The sequence below is a fragment of the Larimichthys crocea genome, chromosome IX (assembly GCF_000972845.2).
Source record: "Larimichthys crocea isolate SSNF chromosome IX, L_crocea_2.0, whole genome shotgun sequence".
NCBI lineage: Eukaryota > Metazoa > Chordata > Actinopteri > Sciaenidae > Larimichthys > Larimichthys crocea.
Genome location: NC_040019.1, coordinates 4158246 through 4177307, shown reverse-complemented (window position 1 = coordinate 4177307; position 19062 = coordinate 4158246). Strand labels below are relative to the sequence as shown.

The window sequence follows — 19062 nt, the reverse complement described above, 5'->3', positions numbered from 1 at the left end:
CTGATAGGCTGTCCCGGGCTGATGGTCTGAACATGAGTGGGTGGTGGTGGAGGGTGATGCATGTGTGTGGGTGGGCTGTGATAAGTTAGGGAGGATAGGTAAGGATTTAGGTTTAGATATATTGAAATGAAAGATGGAATGAGGGGGGAGTCAAAGCCAATATGATAAGGGAAAAATAAGAGGAGCATTGCAAAGGTTTGGGAGGCCTTTTATAGGGCTGGGATGAAGCAAGTTGTGGGGCTCCCATGGTGCAACCAGAGCCAGGAAAAAGTAGTAAAAACATGCAACGTATGAGCTTGATGCTCGTTAAGAGCTTTAATATTGTAATGGCATGATGAGTTTTACACATCCTGTTTTCTCATCTTTACCTCAGGGCTTTTCTTCAGTTTTCCTGTCATTTGCTCAGCACCCCTTCTTTATGGTTCACATATTTTAGTCATCAGGTAAAGATGTATTCACCTGGAGTGGTACTCCTGATTTAAAACAAAGAGGGTGGATTATAGAGATGCTGACACTGCTTTCCATGTTTACAGTAGTTTTTCCAGATTCAGAATCCGATTTGAGCCCATTTTGGCTCATGGTCTGAGGTAGTAGTAAAATTGGTTTGGCTGATTCTGCCAGGCCTTGACTGGGCTCCCGTTTTATTATTTCGTATTAGCTGTACTCAGTAGATCTTGTAAAACTTTGGAATCAGTGGCTCCACAGTTCAACGCTTTTCACAAATGTACCTAAACTGTTTGAACTGTCCAGGTGTCAAAAAACAGTTAACAGGTCTACTTTGGCTGGTAAATGGATGCATAATGGCTTCTCTCACTGAGCCCCATTAGATGAGACTCTGAAATTTGATGCCCTGCTTGGGTCTTCATGACTGGTCTGGTGTAGAAATATGAAAAGTCATTTCGGCTCTGTTTCCACAAAGCAATAAGATGTATTAGTAGTCCTCTAAATAGAGTTGCAAATTTTTTGCATTGAGATTAAAGCAGCCTTATATAGAGGTGTAAATCTGTACTCGGCAGCATTATCAGTCACTTAAAAACCACCCAAACATGGTTGATTTATATAGTAAACAATTCAGACAGGGTTTTGAAGTATGTACTTGAAGCAAGCCTCCTACCTAGAATCAACTTTGCTATCTTTAGGTTTATAAGTCGAGGTTCAACCAAAGAAAAAACGTACATTATAGCCTTCTTTAAGGTCGGATTCATCGCAAGATTGTTGTATTCGATGATTTAGTTATGTGATGAACTGAAGTGAGTGTATTTTGCTCCATTTCTTGCTGTCAAACTGCAGTTTTCCCACAGATGAAATAAAGTCAGTGGGGATGCGATGCATTTGAGACTTGATTTGAGAGGCACTCTGACTCCCAGTGTGAACTGCAATCTTCCTCAGCTGGATTCATGCAGACAGTAATCCAGATGTATCTGGGTAGATACTTATTTGAAGCATTAGTCATCACTGCTAATGGCTGATTACAGATTCAAGTAGGGAACGTACCGCTGTGTATGTCACTGTGTAATAATGTAGTCATTTTGAATGGTAGTTGGCGGCGTAGTGTTGTAGCCATACTCTTAAAACTTTTCCAAAGCACATTATATTAAATCTCAGTGTTCACCTTCCCTATACAGACTTGTGTATTTCTGTAGTATCCACGTGTGACTGTATTATCTAGTCCAAAGTATACGTCATGCTTCACTGTCAGAGCACACTGCCTCTATACAATTCAGGCAGACGAATGGGATGTAGACTTCAGTAGCCCCAGGGAAGATGGAGTTTCCACCATGGATAATTAAGAGAATTTCCTTAACTCATGTCAGATGTTTGTCTTTCTCCCCCCTTATTCCCTCTGTTATTTCTTTACTGTGTCAGCAAGCCCTGAAGTGTGCCCTCAGCACTTTTTTTTATGTAGATTTCAGCAAATGGCCAAGCCAAACACTCAGAATCTACGCCTGTTAGGTGAGGAGAGCAGCTCTGGTTTCCACTACCCGAGAATGAACGGGAAATGGGGGACTATGGCTTCCCATAACCCTGAGAGACGTGGAATTAAAATCTTACACAGAAGGGAGCGTGAAGCTGAGGGGTGAAATGATGAAGAGGCCTAGACGGGATCCAAAAACAGGACAACAGCAAAGGGGGTGAGGGAATGGTTAAGGTGCTGTGTAGTGGATAAGTGGGGTGGCAGACGGACCTGTTGCTCTTGGCAGCTGCTCTGAGCGTTGGGATTGAGCTACAGTCTGGAGGGGAAAGTGTATGTGGATGAAATGTCATGCTTGATGTCTGGTCGAGGTTTAATTCTGTAACTTTGTTTGAGTGGAATTTCTCTGTCTGTATATATATATATATATACTATAGACATTGTGTATCTAGTTTGTTTGTGTCCATGTACATTTTTGTGTGTGTCTACACTGATTTATGGTCGCTGTGCGGCCAGCTGACCTCTGCAGCGTGTTGTTTGGTTTTTGTGGTCAGGTTGGAGTATGCCCAGGCGCTGGGACTGTCAGTTTACCGGTGTGGGCTGGCAGTAGGACCTAAGGCCTGGCTCAGAGCTCAGGGGTGACTGTGTAAATACATTGGGAAAGTAGCTCGCCTTAAAATGCAGCCAGAGCTCAGACCTCCCAGTGTCTCATCCTGCTCTGTGGGGCCCTCCTACCCATTTTCCTTTACTGACATATGACCAGTAAAACGATGAGAAACTAGACTTGGGTTTTTCTCCTTCATGCTGCTCTCATAGTTATCTGAGGCGTAAAAAGATAAACATGGCCATTATGAGGTGTCCCTGGGGATATGAAGAAGTAATGAACGTTGGTTTGTTCTGTTTATTTTATGCCATGACGCTCTAAGCTGAGAAAGTGCAAATTTCATGGGATGCTGAGCTCAGGCCTCCTAAACTGATCAGCAGGGGCGCTGACATCACCTCAAGACGTTACTCTAATCAAAATAATCCTCTGTTGTGCTCCGTTCACCTCATGCTTCAAGTATGTGTGTGTTTAAGACAAACAAAGAGATTAACCGAGCATAAATGCGTGCAGTTTATTTAGTTACGTTCTAGCCGCTCGTGTAGCAATTATTTACAACATTCATTAGCTGTCCGCTGTCATATGATGATTTTAAAAACCGCAGCAATATTGCTTTCCATCCCATGCACCATATATTTTTATTCCGAAGAGGGTTACACAATGAACTCGGTCCACCCTGCATGATTGTGGGTCAGGTTCAGATGGAGATGTTTGGCTTCGTGCTCATTAGAGCACTCTCCTGCCCCCACCTGGACACAACCAGAACATCCAGCAGGGATAAATGAGTGGGGGTAGGTGGAGGGGGGGCCAAACAGGGTGAGGTTTTGGGCAATGAAAGCCAGAAAATTCATGTGACGTTGTAGTAAACAAAACACAGAAGAAACAGATGAATCTGAGTGTTTTTAAGTGCCCGTCAATCAGTCTGGATTTGTTCTTCTTCAGTGATCTAATAAGCTGCAGCTCCTCTGTCACTCATTGGATTCATGTGGATGTGTCATGTTTTATGCGTGCGTGCAAGTGCCTTCAACAATTTCTTTAACGTGAAGTCATGTGAGGTGGGAACGACTGTTGCTCGCAGCCACAGGCGACGGCTTTTCCACCAGAGCTCGACATGCACGGAGCACTGGCCAGGCGAGGAGTCATATTTCAGCCGAGTCCAGGGAGATGCTGACAGCGGCAGCCCTGTTATTGTCTGAAAATTCTGCCTTAAGCACCACTCTGATGTGCCACATGATGCTCCGCAGTGAAAAATGTCAGTGTCCCCTCTCAAATAGGAAAGATGATTGCATGTCTTTTACGGTTTCCCCAAGGGTTTGGGTGTGATTGTATAATTCCAGGGTTTTTTTTCCTTTCTCCTGGTGTGCTCTGTTTGGGTGTGGGATTGTTGGTGCTTGTGTGTCTGTTTGCATGCGTCGCTGTATATTAATCGTTTTCTACATATTTCAGTCCACTTTTGTGTCACGTATCAGCATCTGTTGATCCGACTGTAAGCTATAATTTCCTGTTCTTTTTAAGTGGTTAACCAATCAGCCTTTATCGAACGCCAAATCCCTGACTCGGCACATGGAGTAGTTGCACTGCAGTTTCCTGTCATCAAAATATAGAGAGGTGGCCTCAGTGTACAGTAATGGAGTAAATATCTCACGCTTTAATGGGCTGCTGGACTGAGTTGACCATTCAGCGCCAGAATTTTAAATGAGAAATTTGGCATTAGCATACAGCTGGTGTACAGTATAGGAATATTTACTGCTTCCCTACATCTGTAAAACAGCAGCTTATATAACGTTTGGCACCAGAATGTGTCGAGCGACGTGTGGTGAAGAGAGCTGCTCTGACTCGAACAAACGGAAATCAGAACCAGCTTTAGTAGTTGTCGCTGTGGATCAAGACCTTGACAATGGTGGTACTGTGAAGGTGTTTGCATGGGAACCCGTGTACTGTATGTCTTTTATATCGGCGCCGAAATGATTTGTGTGTAAAGATGCCGGATGAAAAGGGAAATCAGCCAGTGTCGTTTTGTGATGTTGCAAAACATTTTATATATTTACCTTTATTATATAATTAAGGTAAATTTAATATAAAATAATAAATGATCTTATTTGTATCATTGTGGCTAAAAATTAAAAAATAACACCTGGTGATGTCATCGTGATGTCAGAAGGGTTATCTCGGATTGGAAACAGACAGATGTTTAACAGGCAGGGGAGGGCCTTATGAAGAGAGGCTGATGATGTTGCATCATGGGAAATGTAGGATCTAATGTTTTTGGAACTACCAAACTAACCAAACTAAAGCAACGTGCAATTTTAAGTCGCTGGGCTGCCAATCTAAGTGAAAAATGTTTGTTTTTCAACTCCTTCTTGCCTTTCCATCTGCGTTTGGTTTTGTGCAGCGTTCCGTCCCTGGCTCCCCGTTTTATAGTCCAGAACTTTTTAACACAGAATAAAACTTCAGACGGCTGGAACTGTTCGTGCTGAATGGTCCAACGCGACTGAGCGCAGCTTAGCCCAGGTCCACATTCCCTTTTCAGCTTCTTCTCATCCCCTTTTTTCCCCCTCTCACATGCCTTTGGCTGTAGAGTTAGTACAATCAATCGCAGCTTTTCCAGCCTTTAATAAGATCCTTATAACAGCACACTGTTCTTTCTAGGCATGCACATGCCTCTTTTTCTTTCTCTGTGTACATGTCACACACATCATTAAACACGGCGCTCTCAGTGCTGCGAGGATGTTCTCATTAATGCTTAGGTGTGTGATTAATTATTTCATCTTGGTGCAATTAGGATCACACCTCTCGTGGTCAGGATCTACCCTGACATTCCTTTGGCTGCTCTGGGTGATGAAAAAGAACATTGGGGGAAAAGAAAAAGAAAATCTGAAGAATGGCATGTGAATAGGAAAGCAGTTGCAATGCTCCAGACGGCACGGCTGTTTTGTCATACAGTGAGCTTATTCCTTATTGAATGTGACCTCATTTCAAACACTGAATTCCCATCATCCCCATTCGGTGCAGCTGTGACAACGGTCTTGCCAGGATAAGGGAGAGACAGACTGTCAAACTTATAGTCAGTATCCTGACTTTAGACAAATGGTGCTCAGAGGTAGCCATTTGGAAGTTTCGTGGGAGCTTCCAGTCCATAGCTGCGAGAGCTGTGTAATGGCTACTCCAGTCTTTGTGCCTTGGAGGAAGTACTGGGATTTGTTTTCCTGCATCCATCATAAACCCAGGCTGATATCATAAGCCAAGGACGGAGCAGGAAACATCATCTTGTGGGGTGTTTTCTAAGTTTTATTAAAGGGATCTGAGACAGGGAATTGTGTGTGGTATTGTTTAAGTGTAGCAGTGGGATTGGTGCTCGTCGGGAGAATTGTCACTGGTTAGACCACAAATGCAATCCATTTATGTTTGTCAGAAAAGAGAGAGCTATCCGTGGAGAATTTAAAACTGGAACGTAATGTTGAGGGATTTCAGATTTTTGGCAGTTGGACATAATTAAAAACACTTTATTCTCTGCGGTGGTTCGTTCTCATAGTTCCGTCGCTCTGTGATTCTCATACCCCCCCCCCCAAAAATATATTTGTTTCAGTTAAAGTTGACGTTGTGTCTGATTGATGTGGGATGACATCACTGGATTTGGAAGTGTGATTAGGACATGTTTGGATAGATACAATACAGCCTTTTGGTGCCATATGCATTCGGTTCAGAAACATGTGGCAAGCACACACACACCCAGCTCCCTATGTAGCCTGGGGATCCTTCTGAGCCTTTTCTTTTTTCCCTCTTGTTCTCTCTTCCTCTTTTTTTTCTTTTCGATCAATCTCATTTGTTCGCTCTCTTTTTTTTGAGTCTTTTTTTCTTTTCTTCTTCTTTCTTTAAAATCTCTCACTCCTGCTACTGTTCCACCCCCCACACACACCCCACCCCAACTCAGTATAGGCACAAACTCCTCGTCTCAGGTTGGCTATCTGTAACTGCAGGTCTGCTCATGTTTTCCATGTCACACATGCTAAGTTGATCTATTCGTCTTACACAATCAGCTAAGAGGCAAAATCACTCATTTCCTATTCAGATCCGAGGCCGGGGCTTACAGTTTGTATGCTGTTCAAAATCATTTATCTTGTTAAAGACATACTTTGAGTGTGTGTGTGTGTGTGAGAGAGAGGGAGAGAGAGGCTGTGGTTTTGTGTGTTTGTTGTTTGTGTCATCGTCCGCAACTACATGAAGTAAATTGTTCCATGTTCTCTTGTAGCTCCGCTCTGTTTGCTGCGAGCTTTTTGTCTCACACTCCTTGTGCTCGACACTGATGAGAAACGGCACTCTTGGAGCCAGGACAAAGTTCTTCATCATTTAGTCACCCTCAGAATCCCCTGGCTTGACCTAGTTTCAGCCTCGCCTGTTCTGCATGTGCTTGTGCGCCATGCAGATGTTCGCCCTCATCTTTTATTTGTTTATATTCGTTCATTTTTTCCTCCACAGGTCGGGAGCGTGAGACTGTCTCTGTCACTGTTGATTGTTTGCTTGTTTATTTACATGCATGACCCGCGTTTGTGTTCAGCCAGTCTCACGACTTCCTGCTTTCTCCTTCCTTGTGCTTTCCAGGGAGACATCCAGCAGCTAATGATTGTAGCAGACCATCGTGCTGCCTATGACTACTGTGAGCACTACAGCCCCGATTGTGAAGTGCCAGTGCCTGACCAGCCTCAGAACCAGGAGCCCAAGACTGATGAATATGTGAGTAACGAGACCTTTCTTTTCCTCAGCTTTCGGTTTTGACCATCTAATATGTTTCTTTTTTACCTCTGAGCTCATAGTGTGGCTTTGGAAACTCAAGGACCTTTTCCATTGCCTCTAGAAAACAAGTGAAACCACCAAGTGTTCTCATGGCTTGACCTTACTCAAGGAAGTTCATTTCCCCTAATCCATAATTGTCTCTAATACTCAAATCAGATCTCGGTTGGATCCTGTGCTGAAAAGAGCTTCTTGGCTTATGCAGGAGAACTGCACTCTGCCAGAGGAAAGTGCTGAGTGGCAAGAACAGGGTTATCAGGCCATGCAGTTAGTTAATAATGTTCAGGAATGATGTGGTGCCTGCCTAAGCCTGCATCCCTGCACTGCGCCGCTTTCTTTACCGAATACCAATACAGTGTGCGCATGCTAAATAAAGGTGTGTCAGTCAAGTGTTAAAAGATGAACACGTACCTCTTCCTCATGACCTTTTACTACTGACCCTGTCAGTATGCCTGCCAGGCATGTACATATATATATATACTGGACCTGTTTCAAGATTTCATTTAGGAAAGCAGCAAAAAAATCATTTGTCATTCAGTGGTAACAAGTCGCAACAGGGAGATACAGCATGAGGTTTCCACAAGTAGACGGCATTCCTGTGTGCTTCTGATCTATGGCCAGTCTGCAGCACATATATCTGCCAGACCCAGCAGCAACAGAGCATTGGATCATATCTAGAAATCATGTTTTTAATAATTGATAGCTTTTTTTTCTCTCTCTCTCTCTCTCTCTCTCTCAGTCACACTCAGTGTTTGTGTAATGTTTCTCTCCTTTAGAACACAGAGGAGGACAGCTACTATTATGAATACCCTTACTATGAGGATGAGGATGGCAAGCCCTATCAGTCACCATCTGAGGCTGAGACAACCACAAAAGAAGTCAAGGTAATGTGCCACAAATGGACAAATATTGATGTAAATACAATCATATTCTCAAAGGGGACCATCAGTGATATCCTCTATGCGTTACAGGTGACAGATGGAGACAGCGTGGTGACCAATGTAGAGGAGATTTTGGGAGGCAGCACCGCTGATAAAGTGGTTACCTCCATCTCCACTGGTAGTTCATCCTCTGGAACGGGACACTCTGCATCTTCAGGTACTGCCACTGGCGGAGGAGACGCCTACGGAGAGGAGACCAGCCCTTACGACAGCTACGACAGCTACGGTAACTACGAGACCTACTACGACGAGTCCACGGCGGCACCCGATGGGGACACCTCTCGACGCGTCACCATCACCAGCACTGGCACCGGGAGTGAGCTGGACCTGGGAGCAGGGGGAAAGATTGAGTTGGGCGCCGGCACTGGGGGAAGGGTCATCACCAGTGGAGTAGGAACTTCAGTAACCCTAAATAAGACATCAGTAGGTTGAAATGAATCATATGGACATCCTCACTTAATTGTTGTTGGTGTGACCTGTAGATCTAAGAGATGTATTGATGAAGTGTTAAAAAGCCTACTTTTTATGTTGTTGCATTCAGCTATCTGAACTTAGGCGTGCCTTCCTCGTGTTATAATCCACCAATCCACATGGGGGAAGCAAAGCCAATGTGGACGTACTTTTAAAAAGTCACCATGAAGGAATACGTGCTTTTTGTGATGATACATGAATTCGAAATTTTTCAAGTTCCATCATCCAAAAACGTGATAGTACACTCAATATTTTCGGACTTTGGACAGCTGTACAAGACACTTCAAGACATTGGCTGTTTAGGAATTTGAAGAATTTACAATTGACATATTTATTTATAGATAAAATAATCCTTAGTTGCAGTCATAGTACGCTGTATTAGCACGTCACAAATGCAAGGTCATGTTCTTGCTTTTTTAGGTTATTTGTTAATACCGGAAGTAACCCTTTCATTGCCTTTCATCTGAAATAAGCAATGCTACAAATTTGAAACAACACTTGCTGTTTTTGGAGAATGCAAGGAACTCCCCTTATGTTGTTGTGTACTGTATGTCTCTTACATCAGAATGAATCTCATCCTTTAATCTGTCTGCTCATTTATAACTATGTATGTATATATTTATAAGTATATCTGCGTTTTTACAGGTAGGAGGTTCTTATGATGACTACGGCGATCTATATGATTATGGCGTGGATGGCCATTACACCACTGGTGGAGGTGGCAGCAGCAGCAGTACAGTCAACCTTGGTGGTGGAGGAGGCGGTAGCACCAGCTCTGTGCTCATCAGCGGTGGAGGTGGTGGCGACGGCAGCACGGTTCATGTCAGTGGTGGAGGTGGAGGAGGCAGCAGCAGCAGCAGTATAGACCACATTGGAGGTGGAGGAGGCAGCAGCAGTACAGTCATCATTGGAGGTGGAGGAGGCAGCAGCAGCAGCAGTATAGACCACATTGGAGGTGGAGGAGGCAGCAGCAGCAGCAGTACAGTCCACGTTGGAGGTGGAGGAGGCAGCAGCAGCAGCAGTTCTACCATCACCGTCGGGGGCGGGGCTACCGGAGGAGGTTCTTCTTCCGCTGGAGGTGGATCAGCCAACGCCGGCACCGGAGCAGGGGGGTCCATCACCACCGGAACAGGCCTGGGAGTGGACGGAGAGGATGACTACGGGGATTTGTTCAAGGAGGAGCACATCACCGACTATGACAACATCGACAACATCGATCTCTATGGCTACGATGACACGGACTATGACGGCAAAGAGGGCAAAGTGCTGCCTGCTGAGACCGACCAGTACTATGGACAGGTGAAAAATAATGGCAAAGACATGAGGTTGAAGATGAGAAAGAAAGGTGGCTAATTCGGTTTGTTTCTGTGTGTTTGGCGTGTAGGTCGACGGTGCTCGCGGCGAGAAAGGACAGAAGGGAGAGCCTGCTGTTATTGAGCCTGTGAGTACCACTATTTAAACAACATACTTGAGCAACAGATGCAGGCTGCGTGAGCTTGTGTGCACATGGGTGTACGCGTAGATGTTTATATCTGCGAGCGCATGCGACTGATCCACATCTAAACACAAAACCAACCCCTCACTTCTGAATGACAATCCTGAGGACAAACACACTCATTGAGGCCTAAACCAGATCTTTCCCATAGTTTCCTGGGGGCAAGTCCTGACTCCTGGCTGGTCATCAGGACTACAAGCATAAACATTTGGAGAATAGCCACGCAGGCATTGTCAATAATCTCTAAACACACTGTGGGTAGTGTGTAAACACACGGGGAGGTGGAGGGAGGGAAGGAATACAAGGAGAACAAAAGGGAGAAAGAAAGACTTTTCCAGCCTCTCTGCCAAGAACCTAAGCTTTTTAAAAAGGCAAACAGGTGGAGCACATCCAAACTCTGATTCAGACACTCATATATACAGGTAACATTGTGAAAATGAGGACGACTCCTCTTGTGTGTTTGCAAAGTTACTTCAGACGCATATGGGATTTTCTATCTCGAATACAGGTACAGCTGTTTCGCTTCAAACAAATGTCACTGAGCTCCACTTAGTATACATGCCTCAGTGACTAAGTGTCTTTATGTTTATATACGAGAGCAGAAAGGAGCGTGTGTCCGCAACCACTTCCTAGATGACCGCTCCAGAACCTGTTTGAGTACACATCACCGCCCTGCGTCTCTTTTGAACACTGTAGGCGATACACAGGCATAACCTGGGGAGATCAAAGATCAATCACAGAAATGTTATAATTTAATGATGGAAATGTTTCGTGGGTACAGCTCGGGGGGTTGATGGGGGGAAAAAAAATGCTGGGGTCACATATTTCACATGAGTTTAGATAATGTGTGGGTTTCTGTCTTCATAGCAGGAAGCCAAAAAATGTTACCATCAGAGCAAACAAACAAAGCAGCAGAGCTGTCCACACCTTCAGATGCTATCACTGGCTATATTTCAAAGCAAAACACATAATGCATAAACTGATTCCATGCATGCACAATGAGACAGCTCGTCTGTCAGTGTGAACAAATTAACAATCACTTCAGTTTGATGAGCGCTTCCCTCGGCTTCTTGCAGGTAGGAGGGCGCCCGAGGGCGTCTTTGCCTCTGTCTGTGCAGTCGTTCGACCTCTTGTTCTCCATGGATTAATTGCGAGCAGAAGTGAAATGACAGGCAGGAATGTACATTAATTTTAGCAAGAAGACTTCGAGATGGAAGGTTGATAGGCAGGTCTGTTGGGACATGTAAAGGCTTAAAGCCTTTAACCAAAGCCCTGCATTAGTGGACTTGTGAGTGCATCTGTGCACTGTGAGATTGTTGCAATACGGACGTGCACTTATGAATGAGGCTGTGAGGATTCTTGTGGTATCTGATTTTTTTTCTGTGCTTGTGTGTTTCAGGGAATGTTGGTGGAGGGTCCGCCTGGGCCTGAAGGGCCAACAGTAAGTAACAGTCTCTCTCTCTAACTCTCTTTCTTGTTATTTTGTTTCTTCCTCTTTTGTTTGTCCTGTCTTTCCCTCTGTCCCTCTCCTGATCATAAGCATTATTCTTTGTAATCTCTGTTGGTACATACAAATCTGTTAACAGGTTATGTCACCCATTCTTCCAGTCTGTTTATGCCTATGTCCTCTGGATAGGAAAATGCAAGTTCCAGTGCTTTGCTGTGAAAATCCCTGGCTGCCTGATTTCTAATGCAAAATGAGTGTCCAAAACAGTCCCTCCCCTGAGGACATATGGACTTGCCCAGATGTTGAAGAACTAAATTATTTATCTAGGAAGATTTTTCAGACACAGTTGCTCTTGACACCCTGCAGATGGAGTCCCACAGAGTACAGCCATTCAAGCGTTGAGCTATAGACAAATAAAGAGCGCCTCACAAAGGATTTACAGCTCAACAGGCTGTCCCATATTGCCTCATGCATTCCTTTCTCCCATGTGTGACCACTTTGCAAGATAAAGGCGAGAACTTTAGAGGAGCAAATGTGACTTGTTTCTTTGTGTTTGCATCGTGCATGTATGATGTGTGTAAAATGAGATTTATTTGCTTCGAAATAGGGTCTCCCCGGACCCCCAGGTGCTTCTGGCCCACCAGGCGGCCCTGGAGATTCTGGAGAGAGAGTGAGTATGAATTGTACATGTCACATTAATTTTCATAGCTCTAAAAATACAAAAAAAAACCCACATCTGGCTGTGTGCTTGTACTCATGTTTGTGTTTTTTTCTGCCTAAGGGTCCTCCGGGTCGTCCTGGTCTTCCTGGTGCTGATGGTCTGCCAGGACCCCCTGGAACTGTCCTGATGCTGCCTGTAAGTATATTATAGCTGCTTAAAAAAAAAAGACTTAAAAATAGCAAAATAGGAAACGCCGTCAGTTTTCCTGTTTGCCCCTCTTAAAGCGCTAAAACTTTTTCCATGTGGCTTCATATTGTTGTGCAGCCTGGTTTAAAGCCAAGTATGATCATATCATCAGTAAGTGTGACATGTGGTTTAGGGTGAAGGGGGTGTCCTTTGAAATCATTTTAATGATCTACCCCTGGAAATGTAATCTGTGCTTTAGCAGCCCCTTGTGGTATGTTTAGTAAGTGAGATAACCCCCGTCTATCACCTGCAGTGCTTACCCTTGTTTTGAGGCCATAAGACTTTCTCAGCTGACGTAGTTATTCCACATTCCTTGCTCGAATTGAAGCCATCCTGTCGTGTTGCCGTTACAGGAAGTCGTCTAGCTTCAGACAGGAAACGGAGCAATCCCGTCGGCTCTCTCTGTAGCTTCAGCTGCGTCCAATGATTTCACCGTGACACTCGTACAGCCCGCGCTAACGACTTCCTACGCCGTCTACCTTTTTTAATTTCCTTTTTCCTCGTTCTTGGAAGATGTCTGCCTCTGTTGGAGCTGAGTAGTTGCACAGATGTGAAGTTGCGGTTTCAGGGGGGTCCACAGAGCTGTCTGGTTGAGCCATGTCGCAAGCTCTGTCTGGACAGGAACTCGACTTGTTCTGGTGTGTCCAAACGGGACTTGAAATCTGAGATCCTTGAGCTCTAAGCATAATGAGAAACACTCATTGTTGTTTACCTCTTTCTTTCACCAGTGAGCTCTTTGGTTCAGCGATGAAATTGTGGAATCATCATGGCATGGTTAAACGGCAAATTTTTAACACCCACTTAAATGGCCCACTTATATTCATCCACGAGTGATGCATCATCTCTTGACAGTCTGCTCTAACTCAAGTTGATATTGTGTGAAAAGTGTGAAGAAAATAATGTAGCTCTCTCTTTTTTTCTTTCTCTCTTTGTCTAGACTTGGCTGGTCAACAGTTTAATGTTGCAGAACATTCTGTTCGAGGCTTAATGATGCAGAGGAATGTCAGCAAAGAAATTAATAGTGAAGAAATGATGACAAAAGGCGATAAAAAGACGAGAAGAGAGAAAGAATCAAAGACCATAAAGCTCACAGACTGGCAGGCATGGAAAAAAGAAATGGCTGCATATATTTGATTATGACTAAGATAGAGAGATTGCTTTAGAAATAGCCGATACTCAGCAGAAATCTTATCAGAAGAAGAAGAAACTGTGGTATTCGCACACTAGTTGTGAAATGTTTGTGTTCTGCAGAATTTATGATGGGTGAGCTGCAGCAGATCTGACTCAGCCCCTGATGTTCTGAATCAACTGCATTCTGCCTCTTGGTAACAGTGTTTCTGTGTGTTGGTGAGATCCTCCACAACTGCCGTGCGTCTACAAACCTACCAGCAGTCATCTTTCCTGAGAACATGCTTTGTAATCCAACCTGAAAATCCCTGGCCCAAACGAACCTGTGTTGCACCACAAGCCTGGATATTCACCTATGGTGCAATGCCGGCTTATCGCCACCAGATGCCAGTAGAAATTCGAAGCTCGTGATCTGCAGAGGCAGCTTTTGATGGTGCTGGTTTGGCAGCTGGCGACGATTACTGTAGTTCAACATCTGTTGCATAGTTTCAAGATGAGGACACGGCACCAAAGATATTGTTGGGAAATGATTGTTAGCATTTAAAATATTTGTATAGCAGCTAAAGCTTTAGTCCCACATGTTTCTCTTACTGTTTGTCAGTGCCTACTGTGACCTAGTATCTTCTTTACTGAAGTGACCAATCTGTGATTCCCTCCATAGTTCAGGTTCAGCGCTGGAGGTGACTCTGGACAGAAGGGACCTGCTGTATCAGCACAGGAGGCCCAGATGCAGGCCATCATGCAGCAGGCTAGGGTAACAGTTCACACACAAACACATGAGACTGAGTCAGTATTAGACTGTGCTACACTTGTTTTCACTTTATTTCACGGACGTTCTCCTCCTGTGGAAATATGTTTTACCTCATCTCATTGTTTTTCTTAGATGTTTTTATTCCCTCTCTGCCATATTTGCCACAGTCTGCTGCTAAAACAATAAAATATATTTTTTTACATCATCTGCTTTTTATGTGTCTCACTTTTCATACATCGTTGGTATTTATTATTTGAATTTCATTGTTACATCTCATTACTCTGCGAGTTCCTCGCAAGCACACATGCTTGATTTGAACGGCCACACAGTTATTTTTAATTATACATCAGCTAAAGGTCTTTTATCCTTTATATAGATTAGTTTTTCATATATTTATTTATTTAATGGTGTGGCTAATCTCCCGTCTCTTTCCCGTGTTCAGCTTGCTATGCGTGGCCCTACAGGACCGATGGGTTTGACTGGCAGACCTGGCCCTCTGGTATGTATTTCGAATCACCTCACGGCACGCACAGACTCAAAATCAATAGAAATTTGAAGTAAAAAATAAATTTGATTAGCAGTTATTGGAGCGAGCAGCACACAAAGTGAATATACAAACAGTTTACAGCTGAATTGAACGCTTGTATTAGTTCTGTAATTCTGTTTCTTTCTTCTCAGGGTCCTCCTGGTGTATCAGGACTGAAGGGAGAGTCTGGAGAGTCTGGTCCTCAGGTACGAGATATAAAACTCAGAAATGTTTTTTTTTTTTAAATAATTTCCGAAAAACAAAAACAACTAAGTTTGAGAAATACTTCATTGTTTCAATTCATTGTTGTAGTAGTTCGTTAGCTCTAACGAAGCATTTTTGTACACTAAAAAGCAAACTAATGTGCAACCTTTCTTTTGTAAGTATTTAATTTCCAAGGTGGAAATATAAAGAAGAATAAAATAACAACTCTGAGTTTGATACACGTTTTATAAGTTATATTTTTGTTTTAGGGACCTCGTGGTCCTTTGGGATCCCCAGGACCCTCTGGAAAGCCCGGCAGAAGGGTAAGCATGACACAAAGCAAGTTGAGAACAGCAAAGCACGCAACGTATCACGTATCTGATACTCGTACAGAGTAGTTTATATTCCAGTCTTCATTGTGTATTCGTGATTCTACTCATCTCTTAGCAGAAGTGTTATGTAACTTGTTATTTTTACAGGGTCGTCCTGGATCCGACGGTGCCAGGGGCATGCCAGGACAGTCTGGACCCAAGGTAATCGCTCTGGCACATTCATAACGAACCTCAATGTGCCATATCTCATAATGCCAGTTTGAAAAAGTGTGTGTTTGAAGCGTGCACAAAAGGTATGCAACTTGTTTTTTTTTGTTTTTTTCTTTGTTCTTCAGGGAGACAGAGGCTTTGATGGTCTGGCTGGACTACCTGGTGAAAAAGGACACAGGGTGAGTTGTTTCGTGGTGTTATGAAAAGTGTTTCTATGTATCGCGTGCAAAGTGTGTGTATTTTCTTTTAATGTGTGCCATTGTTAAATCCAAATGCCTGTTGTTAAAGGGTGAACCTGGCCCTTCTGGACCTCCCGGTGCTACTGGAGAGGATGGAGAGAGGGTAAAAAAAAAATCTGATTTTGCACTTATGTTGTCCTTTATTTTAAATCAGTTATATGAGCCTAAAAGCCTGAAAGAGGTGCATGCTTGTGTCTATCCCATCCCTTTACTGTTGTTATGCTGCAGAAAGGCAGAAATGACTCTAGGTAGAATAGATCTCATCTTACCAAACTCACCTTTTTGCCAACACCCAAATTTCCACTTCCACTACTCACTCTCCTCTTTCTCACTCATTTCTCTCCTTAATATTTTTTGGATCTCTGCAAACCTTTATCTGCTTCTAATCTCCACCTCCACCCATCCTCATTACCCACAGCTGATGCAACCTGATCCCCTCTTTCCCCCTGCTCTTCCTTTGTGCCTTCCCATTATCTCTAGCTCCCCCGCAACACTCACACATCCTCACTTTCTCCCACCTCCATTATCATTCACCGTTTGCTCCACATTCTGAACCGTTCTCTCTCTTTCCCAGGGAGATGATGGAGAGATCGGACCCAGGGGACTTCCTGGTGAACCAGTGAGTGATCACATATATTACCATTCAAGCCTTACACTGAGAGATTGTATGATAGAGCTGAGAGCTCGGGGTCCGCTCTCATCAGGACATCATATGGCCTGATGATTTCATACATCAGCAGCAGACTGCAGCCGCTGTTCATATTCATATAAAGTGATTTATTTTTTATTTTCTTGCATTATGCTGCTGGAAAGTGTACGATGATGAGGCGTTTGCTCGTGCTTCATCTATACAAGAGGTGAGAAATGTAGGCAGCTCACATGAAGCTTGTTATAAAAGCTTCCCACTATCTCAGGCGGGATATTCCCCACAGAGGAGGAGAGAGACAGGAAAGGAGACACCGTCAGAAAGCTCTTGATATCTGCTGTTATGACTTCTTTTGTCCACCAGGGTGTGCTACATTGGTTTGAATTCACACTGTCAGGACAATACGTCTTGTTAGGTAACTGTAGCTGTGAGGCAAAGCACAGCAAATTCAAAGTAATGTTTGATAGGCATAGCTGTGAGGAATGTGTAGTAAAAGAAAAAAAGAAAAAAGACAGGGTTTCAGCAGCTTCCCCTCACTGACTGAATATCCTCAAGGACATTTGGGAAGTCGGGTTGTTTCCAGAAGTATAATTTCGAAACTCGGTTTAGCTGAACGTGTTTAATTATTCATCAGTCCTTTCACAGGTGCCATATCATTCTAAATCTCATTTTCCTTCTTGTTTCCTAGGGGCCCCGTGGTTTGCTTGGACCAAAAGGACCTCAGGGACCTCCTGGACCCCCTGTGAGTCTTCTCCTCCCACCTTTTCATATCCATGCTGTTACCATAGATTTACTATTTAGAGAGCAGAATCCATTTTTTTGTTTGTTTTTTTGTTTTTTTGCCAGCTCATAGACAACAAGAACAAAAAGACACTGCAAACAACCTCCTCGGGGAAATACAAAACTCAATATATTTCAGACAGCATACACAAAGAGTCGCAAACAGCGTCTACGGCGGAGTGAAGCTTAAATCTAATGCTTATATTGTTTCAACAGATTTCATTTAATAAGGACAGGGCGCATCAATCGAGCAGCTTATTTTGATCCTGCGCAGGATGTCAGAAACCCAAAATACAATAAATTATACACTCATATTCATGCATACATGCATAGATGCAAAAGCCACACGAACACCTTTTGAACTTCATCAATTTAAGAGCTACAATTGTGTATCCAAAATCCCAGCTTCTCAGTATATGTCCCTAAATGTTGTGTTTGTCTCCTCTGCTGTAGGGCGTTACTGGAATGGACGGTCAATCTGGACCCAAAGGAAACATCGTAAGTGAAGCTGGCATTATTTCAATTGCTTATATTCTGTCTCTAGTCAGTCGCTGTTCATTTCTAGGATAAAACCTAAAAAAAAAAACACAACACACACAACTGTCACAGTCTAAAAATACACCATGTTCTTTCTTTCTTTCTTTCTTTTATCCACGGCATTGCCTCATGGGCCCTCTCTCTTACACACTCACACACACACAACAGACACCAGTACAATCAGGAGATACTTAGCAGATAATGAAGAATAGACCGACTGTGTTTAGATCCATTTGAGCAGTCCGCCATGGCCAGTTGTATCATCCCAGGTCAATTTCTCGTAGCGCCTAGCTATAATGAGAGGATACCTGGCTGCAGCAGCTTGTCTGTTCTGCTGAGGATGTTCCAACTAGGTGGGGATGGAAGATCAACAGCTTTCCCAGACTCTCGGACCGGGGTAACATAATTGATTGCCAGTTATCTGAAAGGAAAGGTGTTTTGTAGTAGTTTCTTTCCTTTAAGAAAGTCTGTGTCAGAATGTCTACTGTTAATGTGTGTCTCCTGCCTTGAGCAAGAGCAAGATATCATGCTGTTTATCTGAAAGTTATGGCCTGTTCATGTGTAAGAAGGTGATAATGCAGCGATGCGCTGTTGGACGGCTTCTAATTTATATCTGTTGAGTGCAACATTTCACTTCTAATGGAGCATATGGAGTGACAAATCACTCTTCCCTTCACATGGGATGTTTAACTCAAGTAAATAAAGTGATCAATCTTCGTATTTATAATGAGATTTCTAAAATTGTCGTCTTTTTTTTTGTTTTGTTCCAGGGACCTCAAGGAGAGCCAGGACCTCCCGGACAGCAAGGCAACCCAGGTGCCCAGGTCAGTGATAAACAGGTTGTCTGACATTAGATCTGTCTCTCATCCATCATGTAAAAATCATCCTGAGCATTGTGTGTGTCCTCTCCGCAGGGACTTCCTGGACCCCAAGGAGCCATCGGACCTCCAGGAGAGAAGGTAAGATATCACATGATCGCACACATTTTTGCAACTCCACAGAAAAAAAAGATGAAAAAAAAAACGCCAACTTGATAAAATGTTAATAAATAACAAACCCCCAATTCTATAAAATTGCAGGAAATTGTCTCATTCATTTACATGAGCTGAGAGCCAAGCTGCTATCTAATTCAGTTCCAAATGCTTAT

At 43.5% G+C, this 19062-nt stretch overlaps 1 protein-coding gene across 2 annotated transcripts in view; it reads left to right on the top strand.

Moving 5' to 3' along the window:
- col5a1 (procollagen, type V, alpha 1) overlaps window positions 1-19062 on the top strand; it is a 71499-nt gene that overhangs the window by 26143 nt on the left and 26294 nt on the right. For both annotated transcript variants that reach the window (XM_019269066.2, XM_027282035.1), the window contains exons 5-24: window positions 7113-7244; window positions 8078-8185; window positions 8273-8665; window positions 9359-10012; window positions 10098-10154; window positions 11608-11649; window positions 12263-12325; window positions 12437-12511; window positions 14352-14444; window positions 14884-14940; window positions 15120-15173; window positions 15441-15494; window positions 15651-15704; window positions 15839-15892; window positions 16002-16055; window positions 16527-16571; window positions 17287-17340; window positions 17832-17876; window positions 18686-18739; window positions 18830-18874. In XM_019269066.2, coding sequence (XP_019124611.1) covers window positions 7113-7244; window positions 8078-8185; window positions 8273-8665; window positions 9359-10012; window positions 10098-10154; window positions 11608-11649; window positions 12263-12325; window positions 12437-12511; window positions 14352-14444; window positions 14884-14940; window positions 15120-15173; window positions 15441-15494; window positions 15651-15704; window positions 15839-15892; window positions 16002-16055; window positions 16527-16571; window positions 17287-17340; window positions 17832-17876; window positions 18686-18739; window positions 18830-18874 — 2187 coding nt within the window. The remainder of the gene's footprint in view (window positions 1-7112; window positions 7245-8077; window positions 8186-8272; window positions 8666-9358; window positions 10013-10097; window positions 10155-11607; window positions 11650-12262; window positions 12326-12436; window positions 12512-14351; window positions 14445-14883; window positions 14941-15119; window positions 15174-15440; window positions 15495-15650; window positions 15705-15838; window positions 15893-16001; window positions 16056-16526; window positions 16572-17286; window positions 17341-17831; window positions 17877-18685; window positions 18740-18829; window positions 18875-19062) is intronic.